At 38.8% G+C, this 20,520-nt stretch overlaps 1 protein-coding gene across 1 annotated transcript; it reads left to right on the top strand.

Moving 5' to 3' along the window:
- The first annotated feature begins 7,410 nt into the window (after nt 1-7,410).
- On the top strand, nt 7,411-9,435 carry LOC149028684 (ribosomal protein L7/L12 domain-containing protein). The gene has a single exon (XM_089148999.1). The coding sequence runs from the start codon at nt 7,817-7,819 to the stop codon at nt 8,462-8,464; it is 648 nt and encodes a 215-aa protein (XP_089005125.1). The 5' UTR covers nt 7,411-7,816; the 3' UTR covers nt 8,465-9,435.
- Nucleotides 9,436-20,520: the final 11,085 nt, after the last annotated feature.

Below are 20,520 nucleotides of genomic sequence, written 5' to 3'. Positions count from 1 at the left end.
TGGCTTTTTGCTTCAAGGAGCCAGGGCTTGCGAACCTTGCCTTTGGACGATTTCTTACTTGTACCTTCTAGCACTTTGACATCAGCCTCGAGGATACGGAGGTGCTTACCCGTGGGTGGGTGACATCATTGAGAGCCGATTGATCTCCATGATGGGTCTCTAAAGAGAGGTAGGGTTCAAAGGAGGAGGATGACGAGGATTAGGCCAATGAGCATGATGAGATCAAGGCCAAGGAGCAGGAGAAGGAGGACATCTAGGGTGAGGACAAGGATGAGGTTCTGCCTCATCAGATGGAGGTAGGGGATCCATCATATTAGGTTTTTTTTACCAGCCTACAAATGCATCACCTGCATATTCTACTTAGTGGTCTAGACTTTTCTCTAGTACTCTAAGGAGGATCGAGTCTCAACAAGCTAAGATTGGGGCCCACTTGACTCAGATGGATACTGGCCTAGCTCAGGTAGAGGATGAGGTCTGCCATACACATACCCAGATAGATCATTGGAGCACATGACTCCAACCACATCCACCATGATAGGTTACCAGCTATATGGTTTTGGTTTTTGCTGACTTCTAATGTAGTTACTTTCAGTTTAACTTAATCCAGTTATTTCTTTTTCTATAGTGTGTGACCACGCCGACTATGTAAATATTCACTTGATAATCAATGAAGTTTAGCTTATGCTCATTTCACTTTAATTATTATATATTATGCATTTCTTTCCTTTGTATGAATTGTGCTTATTTATTTCATTATGGTTATCATATATTATTTAAACTTGATGTTTTATGCTTCATTTTAGTTTGAACTCTATTTTTCAATTATACTTATTATTCAGCCTAGTATTGTTGGGTTACTACAGGATGTAGGATGCTCAGTTATCATGTTTAATGGTTAGGCTTGTCTGTGAACCTTGGCCTGATACCACTCTATCACATCCGGTTCATCCAGTATCGGATCCACCCAAATGCCCAATGGGGTGATCCATGGTCACAAGATCAAGTTCACACGCAATCATTACACCAATCCACACAATAACATATTCATGAGTAAAAGCAATAAAATCCAATAATTAGTTAATATTGAGTAACAAGAATATTCGAAGGAATCTCAAATAAATGGAAGTGTAATCAAAATTAGAAGTAATGTCTATCTAAAAATGGAAAGTTATACTATGAATAAAAGATGACTTGAATACTTCCAAGGTTTACATTTTGTATGTATTCTTAATTAAATGATAAATATGATATTCAAATGTCTCATTATGGTCTTCGTCTTTCTAAGCATGGGACTAAGCTCCATATGAACAATCCAAACATGTACATGTATCACCGTGCATGTCGTCACTCCAGTAAACTGGTATGTCGTACGCATCAATCGCCGACGTCTCATGAGCTTGAAGCACCGAGGCATCATGATCTGTAGCAAAGTCTAAAACAACATTTCAATGAGAGATCAGTTCCAAAGAGCTGAGCAAATAATTCAACAATATATACATGATGAATGTATGATAATATGAAGTGTAAGTGCAATGTAATGTAGTAATGCTCATATACTCTAACAGATGCAAATCTCTAACTAGGTAGACAAGCATTAAAGTACACCACCAGCCTCCTTTGGGTTGTCCAACATAGACCCCAATGGTTCCGAAAAATTGGACATCACAACCAAGGTTTAGGGATATCAGTCCTCTCATAGACCATGGCTAGGGATTAGGGCCACACTCTCTCACCACATCCATTGGCATGAGTACTGGTATGTGTTAGTGTAATACTTAGCCCAATGTAAGTCATCTACTTAATCACATCATTCTAGGTTTAGATACCTCCCCTATGGCATTAACCAACTCAGTTCAATATACTTTCCTATCTAGAGTTAACTTATCATATGGCACCGACTAACTTGGACTACGCCTCCTCTTAACCCTATTGGTCATCCACATATAATTGGGGTGGGGGGGGGGGGGGGCTCTCATGTCCTCTCATGAGTTGGTTACTGGTCTTGAGCGCTCATAGCCCAACCCTACCATATGCAACCCTACCAATGAATGGCCCCCATAGTACGGTTGTGTCCCCTTACGGGTTGGTTACTGGTCTTGGGAACCCACCAACCCAACACATGCTCCCACGGGTAAATCGACATCAATATCCTTGCCAATAAGGTAACGACATGATGGGTGTTACCTAACCATGTATAGCTAGACATCCTAGATGTGCAACCTAATCTACATGTCCATAATAAGGTTGGGAGGGCAATGGTCATGCCACAACCTAGGTCAAGTTCATGCATTACCTTGTTAAACCAACACTCAACCATAACTCTTCATCATTCAATAAAGCATAATAGAGAATGATTCTAAGCAATTTCAGATTCCAATATGATAATAAAATCATATTACAATAGCATATAACTCATCATAGATGTCTAATCATAATTCAAGATTGAATCTCAAGCATACATAGTCTAATTTTCTCACTTGACAAGTAGATTTGTAATCTTTCAAAGTGAACCAAAAACTGCTTAATACGTCTCAAATTATCCTAAATAATTGTTGGTTCATGTTAGAATTAACCTAGAAAGTCAAGCTTTGAAATATATAAGCATATCCCAATACAACAGGGGTAAGGTAGCCTAAAGAGGGGTAGCTCAGGAGACCCTTGCCAATTGACCCAAAGGGGGTAGAGTCATCTGGATAGATCTAGATGGGGTAGCCAAGGGAGACCCTAGTCAGGTGACCCCTGTGGGTTTGCGGAAAGCAACCTGATATGGTTTTCAACGGCTTCTTTTTGGGGTTTCAAACAACTTCCAAAACGATTAAGGGTTTCCCAAAAACAAGGTTTGACCACTGTAGCGGATCTAAAACTCAAATCCAAATAGTAATCTAAGAAAACATGATCTAGGTCTTTCCGAAATCTATCCGTGAAGAAAATCAACATTATAGAGTGATTGGAGAATTACTCGTATTGCATGATCAAAATAGGGTTTAGGTTTCCTTAAATTAATGTGATCTTCCCAAAAGATTTTCCTCCAACAAAAGATCAAAAGAGATGAATTAGAAGAAAGGAGGAATTAACCAACCTTCAATTTTGCAGTTAAAACTCAGATCACTCTCCCGGTAATCTCTGTAACTTTCTCCTTCTCTAAAACGACTTTTGTGGCGTGGACTAACGTTCTCTGACGGCTGGGGGTAAAATAATCCGTTTTGGGGCAAAAATAACATTAAATAGGGGTCCGTAATGTAATTTCTCGAAAATAACCTTTTCACTCGCAGACACCTGGGTAGGGTCGCTCATATGGGGTCTCCTGGGGCTGTCCTATCCAATCAACCCACCTTGGAAATTGGTCCAGAAGCGTGTTTTCTTGGGTGGTTGCTTTATGGAATTGCTATCCAAGGTCTATGGTGTTATGTGGAATTGCTCTATGGAATTGCTATCCACATAACACACACTATAGGAAGGTCTTACATGATCTTGGGGACCTTCCAATATCACCAACTGTGAACTCCTAATCCACTTTCCCAATCTATCAATGCTTGTGTCAGATCTTCTTCCGAAACTTAGGAAAACTCAAGATTCATCATCTCTACCATCCAATTCCATTGGTTTAGGTTTTGATTCAACGGTCTCTACTTGGATGGTCAGAGTTGTCTTCTACTCACGTTTTGGGATCTTGGACCTACGATATGGGTTTTTGAGTTAGGATCCTAGGAGATTTCACAAGAGACTTCTGCTAGGACAGGTTTTCTACGTCTTCACAAGGTTGTGAAATCCTCACTGAAGAGTGTTTCTTACGTGTTTCTTCTTCTAAGTTTGTTTAAGCACGATGGGTTTGGATGAGATAATGTGCAACTAACTCACAACTCAAGTACTTAGCTTGGAATGGCAACAATGGCCATGGCTCTATTGGCAATTTGACATATTTGAAAGATAAAAGTAGGCTAACACAAGAGTAAAACAATCTTACTTTCCTAGAGAGTTTCCCAGTGGGAACCGATGATATGGCAACGATTTAGGGTGGAAGACTTTCAAAAGCTTAAATCTCCATCATTTTATTTTAGAATCTAGGGTTTGTGCACTCTCCGATTTTTGGCGGTTTTTGGCCGGGGGATGGGATGGGGTTGGGGTGGTGGTTGCCAATAGGGGGAGGGGGTGTGGTGGTTTCTGATAAGGTATTGAAAGAAGGTGATTGAAGGGATAATATTTGGAGGGTATTTTGATCATTTTATTTTGGGACTTAAGACTTTGTTATAATAGTAACATTGGAGTCACAAGTAATTTTCTCATTTCATGGAGGCAACAAGAGTTTCAGCTGCACTTAATGGAGTCACAAGTGAAAATAAGCAATAAAAAAATAAAAAAATAAATTCATCGAGGCAACAAGAGTTTCAGCCGCACTTATGGACAGGGGCGGAGCCAGGATTGAACATTGGGGGGGGGCAAATGTATGTGGGCCAATGTGGGACCCACTGTAGGTCTCATCTCATAATATATTATTATATTTTAAAGTGGAGTCTACATTAAAAATTAGGTAAATTAATAGAAAATTCGTGAGTGAGAGAGAGAGAAAGGAATACTTTGAGAAAGAGATAATGAATACCTGATGTGGAGAGGATTTAGGAAAATTCCAAAATCTGCTAACTACTTCAATATTTTGTGAGACGTGTGAGAAAAAAAATAGAGAAAAAATAGGAATAAAAGAGGAGAATCATGAGAGAATAAATAGAAATAAAAATAGGAGAGAATATATAATGAGAAATCCATGGATCGTGAGTTAGTTTTTAATTAAAATTTAACCTTTTATTCCTTAAAATTAGGGATTTAATGATAACCATTAGATAAATATTATGAATGACATTTGTACCCATCATCTTTATCTTAAATTTTTATTTTTAATTTTTGGAGGGGGCCAAATAGTGGTATTTCACATTTAAAGATAGAGAAATGAAGAGAGAACCAAGGATATTTACAATTTCAAAAAATCCGGGGGGCCATGGCCCCCTCCGGTCCCAACATGGCTCCGCCCCTGCTTATGGAGTCACAAACTCACAAGTAGGGGTGTAAATGGACTGGATTCGGATTGGATAGTGGTAATACCATATCTGCATCCTATTATATTTGGACGGAATCCAGCAATATCCTATCGGGTTTTCGGACGAATTCAGTCGGATTCAGATGATAATCGGAAAAAAATCGTCTGCCGTATACAAGGATTTGGCAGTGCACTACAGTGCATAAGCCATATTGTGCCACGTAGCATTGTAAAATCCAATGGTTAATAATGTTTGGGTAGTTTTTTTATTGTTTAATCTTTCTATTCGGGTTGAGGTTTCAACCGCCCCATTTTCCTCTTCCATCCCGTCGCTTCGCTGCAACTTACGGCTTCTCAACTTCTCCGGACTCTAAAACACATTTCTAGGACTGGAGGTAGAGTTTTTGTCACTTCCGCAGATGAAAGAGGCTCATCTGATTGGATTCAGATTCTCCAGTTTTGATGGCATTTTAATCGGTGATTTCAATCCTTACGAGCGGATGGAGCATTTAATGAGGCAGAGAGAGTCGACGGAAAACTCAGAACCTCCGCAGGTTTAACTTAGCTTGAAAAACTCATGTTTTCCCTTCAACAAATTATAGACGTACATCTTTATAGAACGCTTCAAAGTTTAGGTAATGGTTTTTAAACTGACGCCATTCCATCTTGATTTTATTAAACATTCATCTCTCTTAACAAAATCCCCTTCTTTTTTATCATAATCGATTCAATTTCTCTTCACCTCCATCCATCTGATCTCAACAGATTTATCTTCTCAAACAACCAGAAAAACCCTTATTTGCAACTTCAATAAATTACTCACTTGGACCTGATCGCCACCTCTGCCGCCATTGAGGATTCAGATTTTCCCATATTTGGGTGGCGGAAGGATGAAGAAGAGCAAAAGATTAAGGCTTGGTTTTAGATTTGGGATCTAGATGGTAAACAAGAAGTAAGCCATGGATGGAAACGACGCCTTCCGCTTCGTCTCGAAGGATCTTTAATAGGAAACGGGGCGGGTGAGATCTCAACCAACCCGAACACGAATGTGACAAAAAAATACCCACAAACATTATTAACCATTGGATTTTACAATGCTACGTGGCACAATATGGCTTATGCACTGCAGTGCACTGCCAGATCCTTGTACTGCAGACGATTTTTTCCCATGATAATCACATAGTTATTTTCTTAAGTAGATTATTCTAAATGGGCAGGAATATAGATTGAATACAAGTTTTCAACTACCTGTTTACATCTTTACAATTTTATTTGTGAGGGTTAAGTTTGAAATTTAAGAATTTAACAACTTTGGTAGTTATTTTAGTAGAAAATCTAGAAGAATAATTATATATCATAGGTGAAATTTTCTAAAGTAAGAAAAATTAATCTAAATAAGTAACTTAATCGAATAATTTTATCAAACGAATAATAAGGTAAAAAATGAGTATACCATATTTCCATTCTATCAGTAATCGGACGGATTCAGATATCCCTAAGGCTGCGTTTGTTTGCAAAGTGGGGTGGGAAAAAAAGGGGTGGGAAAAAAAAATATGTGGGTCTTACATGTAGTGGGGTGAGAGAAGAAAAGGAAAGGAAAGGGTCTTTCTGGACAAAGACCCTGATCCGAGTGGGTCCCACTTTTTCTTACTCTCTCAACAACTTTCCCACAAAATCCTCCACCAAATCATCGTTGCCCGGGGTCTTAAAACAACTCCAACCTGATTTTCAATAATGTCAGATAGAATCGAATCATTATCGCCAGATGGTTCGAGAAAACCCGAGCATAATCGAATTAAAAGGCAAGATCAATTACATTTGAAGACTCGGAGGTCCATAGGATAATTCAGCTAAAGTTAGCTCCGTAAGTCTTCTCTTTGAAATCTCACCATTTTCTTGTTCGATGACGAAGTTGTCATGGAAGTGACTAGGATCATCTTTGGTCACCCACCCGAATTCAACCGCAAATTTTCCAGCTAACCATGAATTGTTCACTTTGATTTGATTCAACCTTAAATCGATGACTCTAACCCCCTCCCCCCCCCCCCGTGCCAAGGACAAGTATGTGACGGACTTGATTTGCCTCCCTTCCTCCGGGGAGCATTACAAACCCAAACCTCTCCCCCCCCCCCGCCCCCCCACCCCCCCGGAAGAAAGAATCATTTCCGGTCTCATCTTTTGTTGAGAGTAGCAGAAATTTTTCCACCCCACCTTTTTCTTTCAAGAACAAACGCTCAGCCTGCAAATCCTTCGATTAATCAAGGGATATGGATGCGAAATTCATGAAGTTTAAATCCCTTTGTTTTGGTTTGGGTCGAGTTCAACCAGGATGGGTCGGTGGGCCATTTACACCCTACTCACAAGTGGAAAAAAAAGAAAAAAATCGAAAACGAAAGATGGTAGCAAAAACAGGGTTTTAGAGTTCTCCCGACGAACCCTGGTTAGACTTTAGAGTTCTTAAACTCTCGGCCAGTTTCAGTGGCGGCGGAAATGACTCACTTCCATCCTAGTTCCGATGCCTAAACCTGAAACCCTCACCGACGAACAGTGGAACAGGGTTTCTGTTTCCGGCTTCTCTTCTTTATCTCAGTTTCTTGCTTCTCTCAGGTGTTATAGAACAATAGAAGTCTGAAACTACAAATCTCTTCTTCTGTTGGTTTAGTATTTTTTTTTACTTCCTGTATTATTCTGTTTCAAGCCCCCAACTTGAATCGGTTATAATCATTAATGGCATCTCATTAGTTTGGGAGATCAAATAAAAAGAAGTAAGTCATAAAAAATCTCAAAATGAACTTTATTTCAAGATTCGGAAACCATTTCTCTAGTGGGTTCTGCAGAAACCCAACTCGTCTTGCAGCATTTTCTTCGAAATTGATCGAATTTAACTGTGTTTCTCGGACATTTAGTGCTCCTGCAATGAAAGATGAGGAGGAAGAGGAGGTAGACATTGATCAGAGGAGACTTCCTGCAGATTACGACCCTTCAAATTTCGATCCCGCAGAGCACCGAAGTCCTCCGAGCGATCGGGTTTTCAGGTTGGTAGATGAAGTTTCTGGGCTGACCTTGGTTGAAGTGGCTGAGCTGTCAGGATTTCTGATGAAGAAATTGGGCATGAAGGAGACACCTGTTGTCGGGGTCATGAAACCAGGGGCTGCCGGATTAGCTGGAATTGGTGCGATGAAAGCAACTGCGACGGCAAAGGAGGAGAAGAAGCCAGAGAAGACTGTGTTTGAGTTGAAATTGGAGTCTTATGAGGCTGCGGCGAAGATAAAGATCATCAAGGAGGTGAGAAGTTTTACGGATTTGGGTCTCAAGGAAGCAAAGGATTTGGTTGAGAAGACGCCAGCAGTGTTCAAAACAGGCGTGTCAAAGGAGGAAGGGGAGCAGATTATTGAGAAGATGAAGGCTCTTGGGGCTAAAGTAGTCATGCAGTGACTCAGGTTAATCATCCCTGGTTTTTTTATTGTTCTTCCCAATTTAAAGTTTTTTTGAAACAGAAACTAACACTGAGAGTTGCGAATTTTACACATTGGTTCTTTTGGATGGGATTAACTTTAATGTAATTGATGTTGATGAAAATGATATATTCAAGCTTAATTCATATGTTTTGCAACTACGGTTCCAGTGATGAGCTTGCTTCTGGTTCCTATTGTCATTTATTTGTTTACTGAGATTGGAGAGATTTGTTATCTGATATAAGGATGCTACTAATCTTTCTATTTTCTCCTCTGATTTAAAATATCACAAATTTTGATAAGGTTTGGTTATCATGTCTAAATTGGGGGTTTTATTACTAGCTTAATCTTACACTTCCTTAGGTTATGCTAAAATGTAACTGAAGTCTTATTTTTGCTGTGGTCTTTATCTGGGTATATGAAGGTCGCCACTCACTATTTACCATGATAATATCTAGACCTGTTTAATCTCATAAAGGTGATTTTTTTATTGGATCATTTTTTACTCTAGATTTTTTTATTGGTGGGAAGTGTTTTGGCACTATTATTTTGGATTTATTTGACTTCCTGAAAAAGATCTAGAATGAAGTGGTCTTTCCTGGGTTCTTGCTGACCTTGATCCAAGGGTTGTATCATATGAACCTTATCTTCAGTAGGCAGGTTGTTAGGGGAGGACAGTGGATTTATTGCTTCTTTAAGAATGGGCATCCCCCTCCCAAAGTTAAAAAAGAGATGAAGAGATGGGATAGTTGTTGATGGGGTTGCTTTGTTATTGTTGGTCTTACATCTTGATTAAATTATAGGGTACGAACTGCCCACTTCTTTTGCTTATTTGGGTTGATTGATTTTGATGACTTATAGCTGGATATATGCTTTTATATCTGGGTTCTAAAGGTGGCTTTTCTCTTCTCTCCCTTAATCTTCCTTCAATTTGTGTTTGTTCTTGCTCGCAAATACTTAACTCTCTTTTTTTTTGGTTGGGGGGGGGGTTGGGGGGGGGGGGTAGGAGGGGAATAAAACTTCTTGCTGTTTATCCAGGATCAGGTAATAGAGAAAGGAAGTTATACCAAATAACAACTAAACCCTTATGGTTAGATTTGAAATCCATTTAGAGTTACTACTGCTAAAGAAACTACTATAAGAAGCCCCTGATGGCTGGAAATCATGGGGTAAAACTAAGTACCATGTTGATATAAAATTCATGCACAACTCAATTGCAGTGACAACAAAGGCATGATTGAAAAAGAAAACAATTGGTCTGCTAGAGGAAGTAGAGGATGGGTTAGTTCTGAATATGTTTATGTAACTTCTACTTCATGTAAGATACTTCGAAACTGTACTTGTGAAGTTCAGATTTCAGTGAAAATTAAATAGAAGACAGTAGAGGGGGTGGAGGTTAGGACAGTGTCTTTTCTGGACAGGTGAAGCAGGTTAAGGGGTTAAAAAAGAGAACAGAAAATTCAGTGTGTATATAAGTAATCAGCTGGAGATTTGGCTTCTACAGTTTCCATCAATTGGCTGAAATTGGTTAAAGTTTGAAGAACCGAGGAGCTAAAGGTTTGAGGGATTCTGTTGGTGGAGGCCCCTGAAAATTTATTCTTTGTATTTGGATGCTGTAAGGCTCTGGCAAGTGAAATGAACCTTGCATAGATGCCATGCAGTTAGTGTCCTTATTTCACTCAAGTATCAGGCCCTGCAATTCAGTAAAGGAAAATCTTTCTCATGTCTCTTTCAACTTGATTCAAGCGAGTACCAGTTTATCTAAGGGGTGGTATTTGTTGTTTCTTTGATTTTCCCTGCTGCACCCCTTCCTAATAGAGTGCAGTCTTATTGATTGAGCCCTATTAAACAAGATGACATACTAAAATGCTTTGTGTATCGATTTATTATTGTAGATTTCTAAACTGAAATAAATGTGCTTGTCTTCATTGTCCTCGTCTAAGACAAAGCTCTGTCACTTAGGGTATATCTGGTCAGCAAGAATAAACAGGAAGACAAACTTTATGTCTTGAAAAAGAGGAGAGAGAAAGCCAAACTTGCTGGAGAGAGAAAAAAGAGGAGAGAGAAAGAAAAAGAAAAAGAAAAAGAAAAAGAGGAGAGAGAAAGCCAAACTTGCTGGAGTCATCATAACTTTTGTTTTATTATGTTTTTTTCTGTCTTTTTTTGTCCATTTTTCACTTTCCTGACAACCAAACATATGGTCTTACACTGGTGGCTGTTAGTTGTCTTTTGGAGTTCTGACTGGTACTTTCTTCTGGTACTCTATTTTCAACTTTGTCTTATGCATGTTAGCCACATATTCATGCTGAGAAAGCATGCTATTTTTAGCCTTAAGATTTAATTAGGCATTTTCTAGATCCATATTCATCTTGAGTTTTTGAGATTATGTTTTTGCTGTCTACTTGATTAATTATATTTTCATTCCTGTACTGTTATACTGACTTGTGCAACTCATGAATGTCATGGCCACTGTGAAGGTGTATTTAATTTTATATGTTTCATTTTTCACATGACTGCAAAATCAAGATGTTACTTCTGATCACCTGTACTAGATCGACATTTTAGCAATAAGGTTAATGTCAGGATGTGCAAACCCTTGGAAACTTAGCAAGTTAATGAAAACTTGACCATAGAGTATGTAGACCCTTGGACACTCCTCAAGTTAATAAAACTCAGGTCTCATACCTGACCATAGGAAATAGACACTAGTCTGACACTGATGATGCAGAGACTAGGGTACAGTCATGGTAGAAGGAGCCACAATTTGGACCAGGTTCTACGTGAGTTTTGTTGTATTTTTATGTTTTGGGTCATGTATGAACCAATGAACTGCTTGGTTCAGATGGTTTTAGTCTATGTTATGGTCAATTTATGTGGACCAAGTTAATATTTGTGCTTCCTATTTCATTTTAGGAGGACTACAGTTGTAGCCTGAGGTCAAGGTATTGAAAAAGCCTCTCAGAAAATTTGTTGAGGTAAGACTACGTTGGAAAAATGCCCCTTTCAACTCTGCTTGAGCGGAACCATGTGGAAGCCTTTGGCACTTGGTTTGACCTTTTCAGTTTTGATTTTGTAAGTAGTAGTCATCAGTAATTAGGTCACATCAGTTTAGAAACTGATTGTGTTTTGTGAACGAAGCAAGGACCAAATTCTTAAGTTACAAAATGTTTCCTTGCCATTCTCTCTAATATTAGAACAACCAGGAGGGCAAGCAGCCCATGGTTTCAGTTCTCAATGCTGTCCAGCTTGCATGCTTCTGATGAAGTTATTTGGTGTTTGATGCATGGAGGAAGTAGCTGGTGCATGATCTGGCTGCCACCTTGCAGCGGGACATCCAGGATGTCTCCGTTAAGCTGTTCTTCATTACTTACTAGTGATTCTAGCTACATAAGACTCTTCTCCATCAACCAAAATACCTTTGCTGCTGCTCTGGTTTATGCCTATGTTGTGTTACTTGTTAATTCAATCACCCCCTTCTGCCCAATCTAGCCATCACCTTCCTTTAATCTTTTAAGCATATGTTTGACTAAGGCACCCACTTGATCCCACTTTCACCCATTCTATCCCGCTGATTATCTGCTACAAGAAATCTCCCTGAAAGCCTTTAGAAACCCTGGTTTCTGCCCACTATTGAGATTAGCAGAGGGTAAATCTGCTGTAGACCTGATACCTGTCCACTTTTTTGAAATTGGCGGAGGGTAAATCTGCTGCGCCCTTGAATCCTTGATATTATTTAATCCCTGGATCTGTATACTATCTCATTCTTGTCCCTCACCTAACGCAAATTTTATGCCTATCCACTAGTCCTACAAAACCAAAACCAGCCTTAAGCCTATTGAGCAGTGCCATTCATTGGTTCCAGAAGCTGTTTTGGGAACTGAGTGAACCTTCAATGTTGTCTGACATCATCTGGATTATTGCAGGACTGAGAAACTAGGGTTCTAACCAAAAATCAATGTAAGTAAAAAGTAATTGGATAGGCCCATTATTCCAATTAATGGAGGTCTAGTAGTGTGGAACAATCCGTTAAAATATCAGCCCAAGCTGATGGCTTGATGCTGAGATGTCACTGCTAAAAATAGAAACTGAATTTCAACTAGCTGCTATAGGGATAATGAACTCATTGGTCGGTGTTAAAACAAACACCATGAAATAGTGAATCCAAATAGAAAGAAAATGAAGACTCGCAAAGATTTAACGTGGTTCACACACCAGTGTGGTGCTACGTCCACGGGTGAAGAGGAAAAGTTTTTCACCATGTAGAAGAACAAAAGGAGATCTCACAACCTATTGCCAAGAACGGCGTTACAAGAACTCTCACCCAATGCCCCAATAGAAAATCCCAAATCTCTTAATAATGTGATAGGTGAACATAAAATACATATATATAGACTCCAATTGGGTAAATAAGTTGACCCAAGCCCTCCGCTTCGCCCACAGATCTCCAAAAATAGGTCATTCGGGTTGCCCACCAAAATATGTTGGTGTGGGTCCATCTTCAAAATCAGGTACAAGAATTCGGGTCATAACGTAACAAATCTCTACCTTGACCTGAATTCTCCCACTAAACTGAATAATCTTCATTTTCTTTAATAGCCCCTTCATGGGCTAAGCTCTAATGCAACCAACTCTAATCAAGTCCAAACAATGCTTGAACTCAACAGTATATAAAGGCTTTGTCAACATATCAGCTGGATTGTCTTCAGAACCAATCTTCAACACTTGCATATTGCCTTTAGCAACTACCTTTTGACATATTGATACCAAACATTAGTGTCCTTCGTCCTCTCATGATACATCTGATCTTTTGTCAAGTGATGAATAGTACTCTGGTTATCACAATGGACCACAGTCACCTCTTGAACCGTGCTGAGCTCTCCAATCAAGCCTCTAAGCCAAATAGCTTCTTTAATTGCTTTAGTCCCCGCCATATACTCTACTTTTGTGGTACACAATGCAACTATAGCCTGTAGAGTAGCCTTCCAACAGATCACACAACCTTCCAAAGTAAATACATATCCTGTGAATGACCTTCTTTTGTCAAGATCACCTGCATAGTTTGAATCAACATAACTTGTTAATATGCCACCATTCCTCCCAAATTCCAAACACACACTAGAGGTTCCTTTTAGATACCTAAGTATCCATTTCACTGCTTCCCAATGAGTTTTACCCGGACATAATAACCTACTTACCATACTAACTGCCTGTGAAATGTCAGGTCGAGTTACACACCATATCATACAGGATGGAACCGATTGCACTAGAGTATGGAACACGTGATATATAACTCACCTCTTCATCTGTGTTAAGTGATAGGGCATCTGAAAATCTAAAGTGAGATGCAATTGGAGTGCTAACAGGTTTTGCATCTTTCATGCCAAAGTGCTCCAATACCTCCTTAATGTAATTCTGTTGACATAGCCAAAGCTTTCCTGCCTTCCTATCCCTTTTGATTACCATGCCACGAATCTTTTTTGCTGCCCCCAAGTCTTTCATCTTAAATTCAGTGCTTAATTGTTGTTTCAACTTGATGTTCTCATCGATATCTCTAACAACAACAATCAACATATCATCAACATATAATGCAAATATATGAATGAACCATCAAAAAGTCTTTTAAAGTATACACAACAGTCATTCTTGCACCTACTGTATCTTAAAGTAGCCATAATAGAATCAAACCTTTTATACCACTGTTCGAAGACTGCTCTAAACCCTATAGGGACTTTTTCAACAAGCAAACTTGGTCCTCCCTCCTTCTACAACAAAACCCTCAGGCTAATGCATATAAATCTGTTCTTCTAGTTCACCATGCAGGAATGTAGTTTTCACATAATGGTGCTCTTAACTTCAAATTTGCATTGCAACTAAAGCAAGCAAAACGCAAATAGATCTATGCTTAACAACAGGTGAAAATACCTCATTAAAATTCAACACCTTGTATTTGATTATAGCCTTTTGTAACTAACAGTGCTTTGTATCTAGCATCTCCATCATCTGTGGTGGATCTTTCTTTTGGTAAACCCATTTGCAATTTTCTTCCCTCTAGGTGGTTTAACAAGCTTTTATGTTTGATTTTGGTGAAGAGAAATCTCCTCATTCATGGACGACAACCATTTCAAAGAATTAGTTGAAGAAGTAGCTTCTGAATATGTTGTAGGTTCACTGTTTTCAATTGTATTTGCAATGGACAAAGCATATGCAACAATTTCAGCATGCCCATATTTTTTGTGGTGACCTAATGTTCCTCCTTGGCCTATTTCTGGCAATGCTGTACTTCTAGATTCTTTGGAGCACCTTCTTCTTTAATAATAGTGGGTGGCTGAATTGAAGTTGATTGTGCTTTGATCCACTTCAAATTCCACCTTAGTGATGTATGAGTTTCTTTTCTAAGAGTCAATATAGCAGACTCATCAAAGCTACGTCTTTGCTAATAATAAATTTAGGATTATTTGGATTAGGACACCATAACCTAAATCCCTTAACCCCAGATCCATACCTAAGAAAAATGTACTTCTTAGCTCTAGGTTCCAACTTCCCATCATTCACATGTGCATAAGTAGGACACCTAAGATTTTTTAAATTACTGTAATTAATAGGTTTACCTGACCATACCTCCTCTAGAGTTTTGCACTCAATAGTTGTGAGGGAGACCTATTAACCAAGCATGCTTCTTTGTTTTTTGCTTTTGCCCTAAAACTCCTTGCAAAGACTTGCATTTGATAAATGCACCTTGCCTTTTCTAACAAGGTTTTGTTCATATGCTCTGCAGCTCCACTATGTTGAGGTGTCTTCACAACTGTATGGTGTCTTTTAATTCCCTCATTCTTATAGAATTCATTGAAGTCTCCTTCACAAAATTCTAGGCTATTGTCGGTTCTTTATCTTTTAATTTGCTTCTTGGTCAAAATTTTCCATTGCTTGAAAGTAACAAATATTTGATTTTTGTGCTTTAAGAAGTAGACCCAAACCTTCCTAGAATAATCATCAATACAAGTAAGTACCTGAAAACCGATCCCCTTTGAAGGAACTTTGGATGATTCCCACAGATCTGAATGGACATAGTCCAAAGTTTCTTTAGTCCTGTGAATAGTAGTACTAAAACTAACTTTCTTCTGCTTCTTGAACACACAATGCTCACAGAACTCTATCTTTCCTGTACTCTTAACCACACAATAGACCCTTTTTGCTCAACGTAACCATCCATCTTTCAGACATATGGCCTTGTCTCATATGCCATAATTCTGTAGCATTTGAATAAAAAGCTAATGAAGCTGCTGCAACAAATCCAATGACTAAAGTACTATGCAAGATATATAAGCCACCAACCTTCTTTCCTTTCATTAATAAATGAGTATCATTGCTGACCTTCATTACTCCACCTTCAGCTGTGTATCTGCACCCGTTTCTATCAAAGGCGCCTAAACTAATGAGATTTCTCTTCAACTCAAGAACATGCCAGGCATCAATTAGAGTTATGAGAATGCCATCATGCATCTTGATTCTTATGTTTCTCTTGCCAATTGTATTGCGAGGAGAAATTATTCTCCATCAACAGAACTCCACTTTGAAAAGGTTTGTAAGTAGAGAACCTGATGTGAACACAGGGACCCCCTAGTGTGAGACCCTAAGTGGGCCCCTCTGGATGGATCCAAAAAGCCTCCATAGGCTGGCCAAACCTGATGTAGGAGGGGTATTTTTGGCATTTTGCCCTCAATTTACTCCTGAAATTAGAGTGGGATTATTTCAGATTTTACTTGAGTCAGTTTGAGCCTAATTTGGTTTACTTTGGAAGAGTCTAGTTTGTTTGTAATTTGGTTGCTTAGATCTTAATTTATCTAATTAGCATGTGCTTAATTGGATGGCTTAAAGTGTTTAAGTGAGAACTCAGATCAAAGGGCTAAGATTGCGTAGTAATTAGATTCCTTTTGATAAGTGTTTCAAAGTCCAAGATGAGTTGTAATGGGACCCTAGCAGTCAAGATATTCTAGTATGAGTCAGAGTCTGTTGTTTCAGGCTATAAATAGCCTTTCTGTTGTTAGTTATTTTCAGTTTTTGATGATTAATTGAATTGTTGAGTAAGGACTAGGGTCTCCTTCATTGGGTGGGGGCCTAGGTGGAGTGTTTGTGTTTGAAATTCTTCTGTTCATGGTGGGAGATCTCGCGAGATATCTCTCCTTTTTAGAGAGGCGAGACGAGATCTCTGGCGAGATCTGTGAGATTGCAGATCTCGCCAATATCTCGCTAACGGTGGGATTTTCCACACTTTAGGGGCTTTTTAAAGCCCCTGTCTCGCTCGAGAGAGGCATATCTCGCCTCTCTCGAGCCTCTCTCTCTCTCTATCTCGCTGGAAGCTCATATTTGGCCGGAATTTGTTGGGGATTCAACATAGCAACATCATCAACTCATCTACAACAACAAATTGAAGCATATTTATAGTGATTCAAGCATATTTCAAGGGATCTTCAAGAAATGTAAGATTTTCCCCCAAATTTGATTTTTTTCAAATACAAGGTTCTACAATGATTGTATGAGTGTGATATAAATATATGTTGATGTTCAAGCTTAGATCTACACTTTCATGGAAAAAAAATTTTAATTTTCTGTTATTAATTTTTTTTTGAATTTTCATATTTAAAAAATATATTATCTAAAAAATTAAAATTAAAGATTATAAATAAATACTTATGATATGAATGTGATTATTATTTATGTTAAACTACATTTAGAGGGCTACAATCTCATGTATTAATATTTTGATTATCATGCTTGCTGTATTTTTTTTAATTTAAATAATTAAATAAAATAATTATGAAAAATAATATTTTATTAAAAAATTATCTGTTTTTTTTTTTAAATGATGCTTATATTATGTAGTTTATTTTAAAAATACAAACATGTCTTATTGAGCATTGTATATATGTTATCTTAGAACAAAGTGTGTGTTTTGTTGTTTTATAAATTATTTTTACATAAAATAATTATAAAAAATAATATGTTATTAAAAATTTATCTGTTTTTTTTTTTTAAATGATGCTTATATTATGTAGTTTATTTTAAAAATACAAACATGTCTTATTGAGCATTGTATATATGTTATCTTAGAACAAAGTGTGTGTTTTGTTGTTTTATAAATTGTTTTTACATGTTTTTATGTATCTAAAAATTATTCTAATGATTATTTGGGAATATTCATGATTCATGTATGTATTTCAGACTTTCAGTGTTGTACATTTGAATTTTAAATGGCAACTAGTGGGAGTGGCGGCACTGGTAGTGGGACTCAGGACATTGCTTGGCAACATGGGGATCCACTGACTGCTGACAAGAAGAAATCCCGATGCAAGTATTGCCTCAAGACTTTGAATTCTGGTGGTTCAACCAGATTAAAGCAACATTTGGCTGGTGGTTATAAAGATGTTGCCAAGTGTCCCAGGGTTCCTTATGAAGTCCAAAAAGCAATTGCAACAACTTTAAGGGGAGGGAAACAAAAAAAGGAAGAGATGGCACAAAAGCAAAGGGAATTTGAGGATACAGTGCTATCTAGACCTACTCTTGATGTTGATGAGGAGTCAAGCGATAATGAAGAGAGGAGGAGGGTTATGGGTGTTGAGTCACGAGCCGAATGGAGACAGATGAAGGCTGCGATGGAAGCTAGCAGACAGTCCTTACATGCCGATAGTGTGAGGCAATATGAACAAACAAGGGGAGCAGGTGGTTCGGGGTCGGGGGCATCCATGCCACCTAGACATAGTTTTCAGGGAACTGAGACTGAGAGGACCGAAAGGAGGAGGAAGACTACACATTATGATTCCACATGTGACCAAGACCCCTCCCTCTTCAACCAACAAGACATCTATCAAAGAAGCATTCCCTATATGTTTGCTTGGAGGTAGAGAAGGCGATAAGGAGGAGGAGGAAGCTAGGTTATCAATCAAGCAAATTCATGCTTTATAACAACATTGCACCCAATGTAGCCAAAACACCATACTATCGGGGGATGATCAATGCGATTTGCTAGGGCGGTGTAGGGGTTAAAGGCCCAACAACTTGGGAAGTAATGAATAAATATTTACCCAAGGTAAAGCAGGGAGGTGAATGAATACATTGAATCATTAAAAGAAAAATGGAGTACATATGGTGTTACTTGTGATGGGTGATGGATGGACTGGTCCTACTAGACAGTCCATCATTAATTTCATGGTGAGCTGCAATGGAAAGACATCCTTCCTCAAGTCGGTGGATGCCTCGAGATAAGATCAAAGATGCTTGACTACCTTTACAAGCTTCTTAGGGAGGTGGTCCTCGAGGTAGGGCCAAAGAATGTTGTCCAAATTGTCATAGATAATGGTGCAAACTTCAAAAAAGCTGGTGAAATGTTGATGAGGAAGAAGAGCAGCGGGGGATCCACCTCTTTTGGACACCATGTGCTGCTCATTCAATTGATCTTATGTTGAAGGACTTGGGGAAAAGAAAGTCAATCAATCTTGTGGTTGAGAGGGTTAGAAGGGTAAGTAATTTTATTTATAACCATGGTTATGTCTTTGAAGATGATGAGGAACCACTGTAAGGGTGATCTAGTCAGACCTGGATTGACTAGATTCGCCACCAACTATGTAGCTCTGAAAAGCTTCCAGAAGAAAGTGGTGGGTCTTCGGCACATGTTTGCAAGTGAAGAGTGGTTTGGTTGGCATGGATCTAGCCATCCCGATGCGATACTAGCCCAACAAACCATTGCTGATGATTCCTTTTGGAGGCAGCTGAATAGGACACTGGGCATTATAGAGCCTATTGTGTTTGTTTTAAGGATGGTGGATTCGGAGAAGAAGCCCACAATCCCCACATATATGCTGCCCTTCAGCAAATGAAAGAGTTGGTTAAAGCTGCTGCCCCTAGCACCTTCAAATCCTACGAGAGGATCATCGATAATAGATGGGAGATGCACTTGATGCATCCTTTGCACTTGGCTAGTGAGTCACTTTTAAGTCTTTAAGTTTTTGTTGTATACTTTAATTTAAATTCTTTATTTGTTATAACTTATAACTTATAATTTATAAACAAGTAAGTTAGTAAACAACCAAATCACTAAGTCACTAACCAAATTTTTTATTTCCACAATGCAAGCTTACTACCTCAACCCAAAGTACCATTACAAGAATGATCTGGGGCTTAATGTAAAGTTGATGACTGCGGTGCAAGCGGTGGTGGAGAAGCTTGTGTCAAATCCCGTTATGCAAGGGACAATTAATGGAGAGGTGAGAACTTATTCAATTGTTTCTTCAACTTCTTGCATTAGTGCATTAAACATATACATAATACAATAATTGAAGAATTGGTGTACAGATCAGGGAGTTCAGGGATGCCTCTGGGAGTTTTGCAAAGCCTTTTGCAGTTGCAACTAGGAAAAAAATCTGATCCTGGTAAATAGTTCATTACTCTATAAGTCATTAAGTCTATAAGTCTATAAGTCTATAACTCTATAAATGATAACTGATAAGTTATATAAATATAAAGATTTGCTTGCCTAATGCATTCTTATTTTTGGTTATGTAGCTGACTGGTGGTTTCTATATGAACTAGTGCGCCAAATCTCAAGGACATAGCAATTAAAGTACTCTCACAGACTTGCTCATCCTCTGGTTGCGAGAGGAACTGGAGCACCTTCTCGCTCATCCATAGTAAGGTACGGAACAGATTGGGGAGTAAGAGGCTTGAGAACTTGGTGTATGTGCATTACAACATGAGATTGAGAGTAGGGCACATACAAGATAATATAGATGACGACAATCGTGAACCGATTGAGTTGACTGATATATTCCACGAGCCCCCCCGCAGAAGATGAGGAAGATGATGTCATATATCGGTGGGTTAGGGATCGAGGTGGCCCGGTCTTGGGATGGGCCGAAGAAGGCAGCCTGATCCTACCATTGCTGCTGCTATGGGCCCAGATGCTGTGGCTGAGGACCTATCTTTTGATGAGGGTCAGGCTGCTGTAGCGGCATTACAAGGATCAGCTGTACCATTTGTGGAGCC

The sequence above is a fragment of the Hakea prostrata genome, chromosome 1 (assembly GCF_041222555.1).
Source record: "Hakea prostrata isolate BN-2017 chromosome 1, UWA_Hpros_2, whole genome shotgun sequence".
Taxonomy (NCBI): domain Eukaryota; kingdom Viridiplantae; phylum Streptophyta; class Magnoliopsida; order Proteales; family Proteaceae; genus Hakea; species Hakea prostrata.
The sequence above is the reverse complement of the archived record's forward strand: the minus strand, read 5'-3'. Positions and strand labels throughout refer to the sequence as shown.

What these genes read in the sequence shown, in the direction of transcription:
- LOC149028684 (XM_089148999.1), top strand. Translation starts at nt 7,817, where the DNA reads ATGAACTTTATTTCAAGATTCGGAAACCATTTCTCTAGTGGGTTCTGC.